Below are 12819 nucleotides of genomic sequence, written 5' to 3' on the forward strand. Positions count from 1 at the left end.
TTTTCTGTGCAGACATTTTTAAATACCCGATGCATACATATTGGCCTGGTGAGTACTTATTGGTACCTCTACCTATATATGATGCCCTATAGTACTGATTAACTCAGTTATAGCAATCACATTCCATAAAGGGATATCAAATTCGTCACATACTATGAAATTAAATTTATGCTAAATGTTCAGGTCAACTATCGATTACGTGTAACTTGCACTTTTGTAAGCAATCATTTTAATGTGTATATGTTGGTACTACTGTACTCTTAGCATGATATGCTATAATAAGATATTCATATAATTACCTGTATGTTAATCAGTAAACATACTGCATTACCTGTTGACCCAAGTTTTCAACCTGTGATGTATGATTGCCGAAGCTGAAATAGATCATGTGTTTTAGATGAGGCAGTGATTTGTAAATTTTCATTTGCTACCATGTAAATAGCAATAAAGAATAACCTAGAGAGAGAGAGAGAGAGAGAGAGAGAGAGAGAGAGAGAGAGAGAGAGAGAGAGAGAGAGAGAGAGAGAGAGCAAGGCGAGCATACACAAGGTGAGTGTGTACTTCAGTTTACTTGAATATGATGTGTACATGTACATACACACACGCATACACATATGTATTCACATGAACATTCACTTAGACTGAGACACTGTGATGGGCAAGAAAAGTTCTGGTGTGACACTGCTCGGGAGATTATACAGTACTGTATATGTTACATCATAATCTGTTTGAAATTTTCAAGTTCACTGGTATGCCAACTTCAGAAAAGCTTATTGAATATTAAAATCAGTGATCATGAAAGCACAAAAGGCTTTTAAAAAAAAGTGAAAAAATTACAGTAATCAGTATGTTGTACCAGCCAGATTCACTCTTCCTCAGTGCATTGCAGATGTGCTCAGCACACCAACCAGAACAAAGCAATCAACTTGTGAATGTTGTCACTTTATTTTTGTTTGTTTTGTTATCAAAATTGTTAGTCAAAAGTCAGGTGTGCCTTCGAGGTTGGAGCGTCTTTGATGCCAGGAGAGACATCAATTTCATACACAGTATTTAAAACCTTTTGTTTTTTTTTAAATTTTGTTTGCTAATTAAAGCACTCATTAATTCATTGCCACCGTCAGTGGTACCTTTTGTGGGCAGGGGGACACACACACACACACACACACACACACACACACACACACACACACACACACACACACACGAGTCAGTTGATTAGAGAACAAAACTCTGACATAGTCTTGATACATCTGTATAAACCACTCGTAGGCAATAAACAAAATGACATGTAATGTTGCTTTTGAGCCAATAACAGTTGCAAATGCTCCCAAGCATAAGAATGCTCTGCCACTCCCCCCCTGCTCCCCCCTCCCCAATGCAATTACCTCAGTCTATTGCCCCACAGTACCCCATTATCAGTATACTGTATGCACTTTAAGTGTTACTAGCATGTTTTTCTGCCTACATTAAGTTGCAAACCAAGTGGAAGATTTTTTATTCAATGTTTATATATACCTGCATATGTTTTTGACATGTAGTACAAGTCGTATTCAAGATTGATAGCTAAATTACAAACTGGGGATTACTCTAGACCTATTAAGGTTATAGGTACTAAGCTTTAGAACTCTTAATTAGATGAATTATCTAGGGAGTTACTTGCATGCCCCCCATTTAAGTAGCAATTTAACATAATTACAATAAAAGGTTTGCCCTTTGAATGAAGATATACAAATCGTAAAAAAGTCATGAGACTTTGACAGCCTTCTAACCCTTCAGATAATTATTCATGAAACAATACCATTTTAGCTAGCTGCTCATGAAATGCTAAATAAGTAAGTTGGGGAACTTCTATGATGGTGGTCAGTCTTATCTTAATAGGAAACTCATAATTTTTAAGCACGAGTTAGAACTCTACATTTCCTAAGGGATAAGTAACGTGAGCTGATTTTACTTATGAAACAAGAATTATTCTAGATTCAGTATTTTATTTCACAGGTTTTTTGCTGTTTTTCTTTCAGAATGTGTTTTCTTACTGAGTAAGAGGTCAGTCTTCCAGATGGAACAAACTCAGGCTTTGGGATGTATTACTTGGTACCAAATACAGTAAGACACATCTAAAGTACAACCATTTAAGTTTTGTTTGCTATATAGTGATTGGTATTGTTTGTGTGCTCCACTTATATTTTGCTACATTGGAGTCAGTTACACCATCTGTGGTTTGCACAATGAATAGTTTGATATCAATATAAGGCATTGAAGAAGCAATTTTCACCAAAGAGAATGCAAACATTTTTCATCATGAGTTTGAATTTTCACAGTTTTAAATAATGTACTAGTTATTTGTAAAAGAAGCAAGGTAATACAGGAATTTAGTTCTGTCCTTAACAGACTTTCTTTGGTGCTTATATTGTCTCACTAGTATTCATTGCTTATAATATCTCACTAGTATCCATTGCTTAAAATATCTCACTAGTATTCAGGGAATTTGAAGTACTGCAGTATTCGTGGTTCAAGATATAAAATAATGTCTGTAAGATTCAAATTATTTCAAATTTTAAGCCTCCTACAGGTCACAGAACCTTTAAATGGTTACAGTATTTGTGATTATTTTTTAATTCAAGGGAAAATCTGTACATATTTTTAAATATGGAGCTGTTTGAGCTATTTTAGTAAACAAGTAAGTTTATATACATTCTGTATGAATTATAATAGTGGTCATGGCATCATTACCAAGTGTTTTAAGGGATAAATATGAGAATAAGGAAAAAGCAATATCTCAAGATATATTATCTAAAGAAGATATTAATGTTACTTACATTACAGTTAAGGAGGAAAAAGTTTATAATCTTACGCATGATTCAGGTGATTTTGAAAAGAGAGAGGAAGGTCAGGTTCAGGAATTTAATAGTGAGGATGGTAAGGTAGATAATTGTAAATCACTGGATGATGGAGAAATTGTTGATACTGTCCATGATCAAAATAATGAAGTAGACAAGTTAAAATACCTCATTCATGAAGCTATTAATGAGGAACACTTTTTAAGTTACCATACCTCCTTAGATAATAAAGATGTGGAGGATGAAAACCTTGTAAAGAAATATGATAATGAAAGAGATGAGAATGGTGAGTCTGCAGATAGAGATGATAGTGAAGATTCTAACAGTGACCAAACAGACAGAATTAGTGATAGTGAAGGCAAAGAATTTCCCCAGTCTTTTGGGATAATGGGAGATTTCACCAAATATTCAGAAAGCAAAAAATTTAAGTGTGAATTGTGTGGGAAAGGGTTTCCACGGAGGACTCATTTAGAAAATCACAAGGTAGTTCATACAGGTGAACGGAATTTTAAGTGTGATTCGTGTGACAAAAGGTTTTCTCGAAAGTCAACATTAGTTCGTCATCAGATTGTTCATTCAGGTGTGAAAAAATATGAGTGTCCAGTTTGTGGGAAGGATTTCTTTAGAAAAGCTCACATGATTGAGCATACCTTAATACATAGTGGAGTTAAGAACTTCATCTGTGAGCTCTGTGGGAAGGGATTCTCACTTCGCTCACATTTAACGTCACATATGTTTTCACACACGCAAATCAAGAGATTCAGTTGTGAAGTCTGCCAGAAAGGCTTTTCAATGAAATCTGGACTTGTGAAGCATCGGCGTGTTCACACAGGTGAGAAAAGATTCAAATGCAATTTATGTGAAAAGTATTTTAGTCAGAGTTCTGTTTTGACAAAACATATGTTAATTCACACAGGAGAAAAGAATTTTGCATGTGAAGTTTGTGGAAGGTTATTCTCTCATAAGTCTAAAGTAACAGTTCACATGCGAGTTCATACAAAGGAGAAAAATTATGTTTGCGATATCTGTGATTTCCGTTTTTCTTTGAAGTCAAACCTAGAAAGACACAGAATTGTTCATAGTGGTGAAAGGAACCATAAATGTCACATTTGCCAAAAAACTTTTGCTCAGAAAGCTCATTTAAAGGGACATATGATTGTTCATTCTGACAATAGAAATTTTAGGTGCCCTGTTTGTAAAAAGAAATATTTAAGATATGCTAGTTTTAAGAAACACATTGATGAAAATCACTTAGAAGGAAGCAATGCTGAATCCTTTGTGTATATTGCTGATCAGATGGCTACAACAAGCTCAGTAAAAGTTGAAACTCCCAGCCCTGAATCAAGAATGCATGCATTGAAGTCAGAAAGCTTAGATGAAGAAGTTGACGATAGTCTGCCAAAGGAATTCACAAGTGTCCATGTCAAACCAGAGAAAATTGAAACTAAGGAAGAAGTTTGAACTGCTACAAAAACTGAAGACACTGCTTGTACATTTCAAAATGAAGTTGTATATCTGTATAATTTTTCATGCTAAAATTTTATATAAAAAATTTTTCTTGCCACTACAAGTTGTATTCGTAAATAAATACTAAAATGTAAAAGCCTTTGCTTCTGCATAGAGATATGAGTATTCTAGTAGGTGTGATCGTACACTTACGGAGGTAAGAAGCTCCCATTTTCTAGAATTTTTTCCAGGGCTAAGTTCTTAGATGTTTTGGAATAAATTCTGTATTGTAAATTATGTTGTGTTCATAATTAAAGGGATAGTTAACCCTTCATTTTTTAACCTCCAAACAACAAGAGGGTAGCACCAGAGAAAAACAAAACAGCAGTCACTGTGTTAATCCATTAATTGTTTCATATACTTACACAGAGGCTGATCAGTAGCAAGTTAATTTTCCCCACACAAGATTTTTGCACACAGGTGCACACTCATCCTTGGTTTTCATGCATATATCAAGGTCCCCCCTAAACAACACCTCTTAACCCCATCTGGCCCACACTTTTTGGTCTTCCTCTCTGGTCTCCATCTCCCAAAACTTCTAAAATGTTTATTAATTTTGCCAGCCTTCATTCTAAAATCACCTTGAAAGAGTCTGATCCATTTTTTCACCTATTTCCTTTGATCCTCATTCATAGCCACACTTAATTAAAGGAGAGTTAGCTCAACAGTTTGTGATTCATTCCAACTCTTGCTTCCATAGATAATTCTTTTCACTTCTAAATCCTTTGTGTAGCTTCTGGTACCATATTGTCTTTGATTGTTAGGAAATTCACATCTGATCATAACATGCAGTGTTGCTATTACCACAAATACTTGTATGGATCACCCAGGTACATACTTTCACCATTTATACCAACATTTATTTATACCAACATTTATTGATCTAAATACTGTATACTTTTGTTAGTACGTACAGTATTTGATTGTTTCAGAGTTTACATATTAAAACTTGCTACTTTGATATGATGTACAGTAGTCTGGCCAGTTCACATCCAATCATAACTTGCAGTGTTACTGTTACTATAAATACTTAATGGATCACCCAGACATATTTTACCACTCTTACTAACATTCATTGATCTAAATTTACTTTTGTTAGTACTGTACTGTATGTGATTGTTTCAGAGTTTACATATTAAAACTTGCTACTTTGAATTGTTGTACAGTAGTCTGGCCAATTTGCACTTCAGTATTTATATAATGATATAAACTTTGATACTCTTAAATTGTACATGTAAATAAAACTTGTTCTGATACCAAGAAGATGTACTGAACTGAACATGTGACAGGAGTTTGGTGATAGCATTTCTCCAAGGAAGACATCAAGAGAAAACACATTGTACTGTATTTGTAAGATTTTTGTAGTATGCCTAGCAGATGTTCAAAGAGCACTCTTTTGCATTGAATTATCACCCTGACACAAACTTTAGCCCTGGTAATTTTTTGGCTGATTTGTGCAATTTGACTTGATGGGCAGCTAGTCTGCCTTTGCTACCCATTCATGTCCACCAGTGAACTTTCCTGTTAAAACTCATGGTACTCATTTGAAATGATGTAATATAAAACTTAAAATTTTTCATGAAACTTTATGAACGTTGCAGTTCAGCCTCAGTTTAGAGCATCCACATAATGCAGTAATATGCTGTTTCAAGTACATGCATACTTTGAACAACATTCATCTATCATGGGCTTGGAGTTAACTATGAGAAGAGAATATTAGTGAAGTAGTCCAACCAAGGGATCTTATAGAAGTCTTTGGTATATTTTTTTTTTATTTTTCTGTTTGCAACTGACCATTTCGTAGTACTGAATCAGAGTATGTTTTCCTCTTGTAAAGTAGTAAGCAAAACTTTGAGGAACTTGATCAGGAATCTTCTTGGTTGTGAAAACTGGTACAGTAATTGAGATTTGGCAGGATGAGGATAATGCCGAAAAGTTGAAAGTTTCATAGGATCTTGGGCTTGGAAACTCAATATTAGTTCAAAAGATAGTAAGGGAGAAGTTTAGGTATTTACTTGAGTAAAAGGTTTCCCAGATGATGAGTCTACCACCACAGAAAACCCTGCTTGCTGCTTTGGACTAAGGAAGCTTGTATGCCAAAGCATGATGCAATCAAAAGCAAATTGTCAGCATTATGGTGGAGGTGATTAGGTTTATGATAGGCTAGTAGAGGAGAATAGAATTCCCAGCTTAATCTACAACCTTGGAAACCATAAAGGACAACTAATAGTTAAAGTCAAATACAGTGATCTTGGGAATGGTAAAGGGTTCAGGAGACACTAGCTCTCATCACTTTGGGTCTAATGGAATGTTGAAGAGAAAGGCTTATCTTAGAGATGGCAATATACAGGGATTCAGAAAGAATGGAAGAGGGGACTTATTTGGTATTTGTCCTATTCAGTCAAAGTTAAAAGGGTTATCAAGGAACCCGTATAACTATTACCTTAAATATTAAGTGATGGGAATAATTACCTCTGCCAGTTTTTGAAAATTGATTAAAGTACAGTATATGTACTGCTGTCCATCAGCTGTTGGGATGTCTCAGGTGCCTCATTTACTTACCTTACACAGGGTGACCGAAGCTAGTGTTCCAGGACCTTCTGCAGTCATGGGTTTGACTTCCCTTGCTTAAGGGTACTTTCAAGAGTGCACCATTGTTCATATACTGTACTGTTGTAGGCTTGTTTTTGTTATTTATCTATTCAGTTAGATATATTGTTATTTGTTATTGATTTTAGATATATCAAATCTGTTTTTATACATGCCTTTTGGCTTATTGCATTGTATACAGTACATATATGGTTTTGGGATATTAATAAATAGCATGGATCAAGTCAGTGACATTCAGTAGCCGAATCTGTAGTATGGTTACTAGAGCAATTGTAACCTCAGTGCTGGCCTGCAGTGGTGAGAGCTTAAACAAGGGAATAGCTAATGATTCAAGCATTATTTTTGTGATGGTTTGTTTATCTTCAAAAAAAGGCTGGCAATGAAAAGGAAGCAATGCTTGCAAAATTTACAATGTATCATGACCAGACCTCTGGTGATAGTATAGTTTGAAAGCTGGCAAGCAGAGACTAGAGAAAATGTAAAGCTGGAAATGGGTACAAGTCTTGAAAAAAAGAGATAAAAAATATGAGTGATAGGGAACTTGTGCCTTGCAAAAATGAGAACAAGACTTGAAATGAGGAGAGACTGCAGGAAGTAGAAAAATCTGATGCCTAGGTGAAGGTGCTTATTTAAGGGGGAGAGGGGAATACTGACAGAAAGAGAAATAGAGGAGTTAGGAAGGAAGAACAGGCAGGCCGAGGTGAGGGTGGTGTTATTCACAGCAAATTTCTTGAGCAGTGATAACAGTGGGGACATGAATTTTGTGCTGTAGCAGTCACCAGTGCCAGGATATTTATTTATCAGGAGGTATAATTTCACATAAAACGTTTGATGTACTTCTGAAATGAAAGTTTAGACAGGATATAATGTTATTTTTAGTAAATGAAAAGCTTTTCAGTTTTCTGTATTTGTAGCCAAAGATTAAAATAAAGTAGGCATTACTTATGAACAGTTTGTCCTCCCATTTTGTGTGGTGGCAATGCTATGTAAAGACCATATGAATCGGAAAGCAAACAATCAGCATGTTACAGACACAGTTTGTTCCACTGAGAATACAAACCATCACTGTTCATATAGAAGTATTCCTGGTGCATGTTGGAAGCAGATGTAGGAGCTTGGTAACAATGTAGTTAATTGGTGGTTGGTAGGTGAGTGGCTGGGCACTGCCAACTCAACCTGTAGGTAACCCAAAACTTTTTCTGTGGCCACCATCAAGTCACAGTGTCTCGGTTGTGCGGTTGTGGTTCTTGAATGGGTTGTGAAGCTCAACATTATGATACACTACCATTTGTTTTCATTATTCGGTACGTTAGAGATACTGTACTAGAATTATTATCTTAAATTTGTTTCTCAAGAGGCAACCATTATCATTTTATGAACATGCTCCTATGTAGTACAGTATTCAGGTTTGCTGTATTGTGACAATGTCAGTGTTCACTCTGTGCAATAACCTTTGTCTTTTGGTTTGAATAGTAAAGAAACAATGCTAGTTGTGAGCAGTCTCTTATATTGCTTTTGTTACAAATGAGAGCATCAGGTTACTGCCTATGTTCTTAATGCTCTATCCTTCCTTCCTTGGTTTTCAGACCACTGAGGATTGGGTCTGTAGGCAGTCTTCTTCTTTTGGTTATCCTTTGGGGTTTCCTGGGAGTGTTCCCTTTAACAGACTTAGGAGTGATCCCTTCTCCTGTTCACTTTGATGGGACCATACACTGGGAGAAGCTGCTGGATAGTGATAAAGTTAACAACCACCCTTCAGTGGGGCTTCCAAAGGTGCTGAGTGGTAGGGTAATTGCTAGGGAGGCTGCTCTTGTGCTTTGTGCATATAGCCCTGTCTTCATATTTTGTGTGCACTTGTTGCAACCCTTTTTTTCAATTAGGATTATGAGAGGGTAGGAGAATATTTTGATTTAATGGCTGAGCATTTACATAAACTTCTATGTTGTCTCCTATAGATTGTGAACATGCTCATGCCCAGGTATCCTCTTATCCTCCTGTGGGGAAGACACCCATACTTCCAGCTCTCCTGTGTACTGGTATGATGTTGAAGAGGCATGCAGACTGTAGGGGAGTTCTTCCCTTCTCACAATATTTTGATAGTTATCATGGACAGTGCATGTATGATTTCCATCCTGGTTGTTCATGCTCCTGTAACTGCTGTTGATTCTGTTCTACAGGTTCTGTTGGCTGCTTTGGCTGTTGTCCTACAGGTCTCCATTGCTGCAGCAAGGAGATAGAGTAAGATGTGAGCAGGAAACATCTCCCATCCTCTGGTCTTGAGAGTTCTGTCTGTCCTTTTTGTCATTTTCTGTCGTGGCCTGCAGACTGCTATGGAGATGGTTGGAAATCTCTCCTCTAGTTGATTCTCTGGGATTACTCCAGTCTTCTTCTTTTGTTGGAGGAACATTGGTCTTGTTCCCCTCATGGGCTGAGCTCCAGGAGAATAGGTCAGTCTAGTCACAATTTTTTATTCATGTCTGTTAGCAAGACTCTTCACATGAGGTTGAACAAGAGACAAGGTGGGAGTAAGAAATAGCATTTCCTCCATTTCCCTTCCTCCTGTCTTTTGAATTTATCCCCCTCTGTCCTTCCCTTTTATCCCAGAGTATGGAACACTGTGAAGGTCCAGACCCTATGTGTGGTACTGATCAGTAATCTGATAATTTGCTAGCACTCATCCTTTGCCATCTATCAGGGTCATGCAAGGAATGAATCTGGCCCCAAGACCATGCTGTATGAAAAATACAAATAGATTAAAATTTGTCATTTAGGTTATATTCTTGGGGTCATTTTGAGGATGGTTACCATTGCTACAGTAATTTCAGCTGCCTGCCTGTGATTGGGCACTTTCTGTGCTGATGCCTATTTGTGTGCTGTCAGTCTGTATGCTCAGATGCTAAGCATGTTAATGCAGTGTTGGTGCTTAAACTCTGCTCATTTCACATACTACCTGTGCTCTAAGTGTGTTTGTGCAGAGCTAGTGCTGCATTGTCAACAGTAACCAGCCTTGTTCTCAGGCTGCTTTACTGGTGTGCATATACAGTATGTAGTGTCTTTTGGTTCTGGTTGTGAACTTTTGTGATCTACTGCATTGTCTTTGGTTCATGGTTCTGTGCACATCAACCACTAGGTTAGAGCAGTGTTGATCATGATCTTACATGCAGTGTAGGACTGGCTAGTGTGTTGGCTTATTGTGGTTCTTGTTCTCACAACATTCCATTGCAGAATCAGTTTATTAAGTCAGTACTGGTCAGTTACTGGTTGGTTGCATATTCACTTGCAGCTTTGTTTATTGTAGGAATAGCTTGCTTGTGGATTGTTCTTTCCCAGAAGAGGGAAAGCATTCTCGAACATGTACCTCCATGGGTGTTCGTGTTTTTAGATGTTTATTCTCCACAGATAGTCACAGGACTTTCATGGTTATATTGTCTATAAAGACAAGCATTTCTTGAGTTATATGCACACATCAATCAGCCATGGTGTCTGTGCACTATTTGTGTGACACTCCAGTGTTTTTCATTCCCCTGGCCCAGTACTTCCATGATACATCCATTGATAGCAGTCTGCTGGTATGGAAAAAATCAGTTTACTGCTTGGTTCCTCTGGACAGTGGAAAGGCTTCTATTGTAGCTAGGAGTTCATTGTTGATATTACCCAGAGGACAGTTCTTTCAAATTAGAGAATATTGCTTAGTCCACTCATGCTTGTAGGGACCGTACATGTTATTGCAATCCTTTCCAGGTTTAGTATAGGTACCTGATGCAGACCAGTTGTAGCATGTGCCTAATGCTGCCTCTGCTTGTGTTGAGTAAGCCTTTCACAAAGTGTCCAACACAGTTAATACCTGCTATCCAGTTCAGTAGTGCTATTTTGGAGGCAGATGGTGCCCATGTCCAGTGTAATGACCTGCTTTCATAACTGACCATAATCATTCTGAGTTGTGAGGGACTCTTGTACTTCAGAAAATGATTAATCATTCCCATTGTGGAATGTGCAAGAAGTCTTCCCACCGGTAGTCTTCCTTCTCTCATGTCTCCCCAGAAATCCCATGCTGGCAGTCCTCTCCTTGAGAAGGTATCATGGAATTAGGCTATTAGTATGCTCTAACACACCCTCCCCATTGGTCAGTATAGAGGAGCCTTCTTGAACATGGTCAATTCATGGTGTTGTAACAGGTCTTGGTTTACACATACAAGATATCTACAGAAACTTGATGAGCTTGAAACACCCCCAGGTGATACCTGAATAATTTTTTTTGCATCCTCTAATTGATCTTTTCTCCTGTGTAACTTTTAGATGTTCTTTTTATTTAGAAGGTGTAAAGCAGGCCTTTTAAGTAGACAAAACATCTTTTAGGGACATTACTGTACTATGGGAAATTCTCTCTCTCTCTCTCTCTCTCTCTCTCTCTCTCTCTCTCTCTCATACAGAAAGTGGCATGTGACTGAGTTTTTCTTTGAGTATACTCCTTTCATATAGATGTCACTTATTGTCAGCATTTCATCTGTCCTATTGTGGAGAAATCTTAAATTTTTAAGCACATCTCTTCTCTCCCCTCTAAGGATTTCACTTTTGATTAGTCTGGGATGGGTCTTCACTGAATGTTGACTTGTTGGATGATTAACAGTATGGAGTTTAGGAAAATGCATATTTTTGACTCTTTTGTTGGAATCTCTAAAATCCTCGAGGCACTTGCTGAGGTACTGTGGTGCCTTTACCTCTTGCCATATGCTCGGCTCTTCTCATTCCTCACTACATTTACCAATGGGAAGGAAGCATCCAGTGCTTAACTCTCCCTTTTTATGATAGCTTTGCTCCCTTCCCTCTGGATGACCTGGGGAATTTTGGTTTCTTTTGGTAGTTACAGGCAATGAGTGTTCCTTGTTTTGGGGGGTAAGCTTCATGTTTTCCTTTAACTGCAGGGGAACATGGAATGTTTTATGGTAAGGGTTCCTGGAATGTTTTATGGTAAGGGTTCCTGTATTGCAGCTTTGCTTTTCCATTCAGGCATTCTTCTCTTATAGTTAGTGTTAATTTTCATGATTCCTCACTAACCTTTAGGATAGTTTTCTTCAGTTCATTCTGTAGAAGAATGAGAGATGTCATCCTGCATCTTCAGATTTCACACGAGTTTTTATTCATATCCTCATAGCAGTGTTAGCTAAACCACAGAAATAAGGTGATCTGTCATGATTCCTTTCATTACATACTTTTATGTAACTTGACTTCTGCATCTGTCTGTCTGTCTGTCTATCGTCAAATCTTGTAACTCAACTTTCGACCTGTTCCCTTTGTCTGATGGACTTGAAATGTTGCAGTTACGAAATTTTGTACAGTTACTCAATCCTGGTAACAGTGCAACCTTACAAGATCATTAGATCAGCAGTGACCTCTAGTGACCCTACAGTGACCTTTCCCATTATCTCAAACTTTTCGGATTTTTCACAACTGCTTTGACTTGGCAAATAACTCTTCAGATTTTTCAAACCTTCTATGGCTCGACAGGACATCAATTTCATTGGCTACAATCATAAATCTGTTACAATTTCTGTCAAAACTAAAAAGTATAAAATAAAAAATATAAAAAAAATTCTTAAAACATACTTTTATTAAAATGCAATAAAAATTGAAAAATAAGTCTTTTGAGACACACCAGGATTTTCTTACAATGAATCATATCTAAAAAAATAAAAGTCTGGGTGCCAAACATGGAAGGAAATGCTACAAGAAATGTAAAAAATATATATTTCTTTTCTTGTAGTGCTTCTTTCCAGGTTTGGCACCCACACTTTTATTTTTATTAGACATGATTAATTGTAAGAAAATCATGGTGTATCTCAAAAGATTTATTTTTCACTTTTTAATA

General features: G+C 37.0%; 1 protein-coding gene across 4 annotated transcripts in view; it reads left to right on the forward strand.

Moving 5' to 3' along the window:
• LOC136845735 (zinc finger protein 436-like) overlaps positions 1-12819 on the forward strand; it is a 78708-nt gene that overhangs the window by 38774 nt on the left and 27115 nt on the right. For 2 of the 4 annotated variants that reach the window (XR_010855232.1, XR_010855233.1), the window contains exon 2: positions 2019-2103. Coding sequence is in view for 2 of the 4 variants with exons in the window: in XM_067115956.1 (XP_066972057.1) it covers positions 2718-4298 (1581 nt within the window). In the remaining 2 variants the exon portion in view is untranslated. Of the gene's footprint in view, positions 1-2018; positions 4611-12819 lie in introns of those variants that run through there. The other 2 variants (XM_067115956.1, XM_067115955.1) reach the window with 1 other exon arrangement.

The sequence above is a fragment of the Macrobrachium rosenbergii genome, chromosome 14, assembly GCF_040412425.1.
Source record: "Macrobrachium rosenbergii isolate ZJJX-2024 chromosome 14, ASM4041242v1, whole genome shotgun sequence".
Lineage (NCBI taxonomy): Eukaryota > Metazoa > Arthropoda > Malacostraca > Decapoda > Palaemonidae > Macrobrachium > Macrobrachium rosenbergii.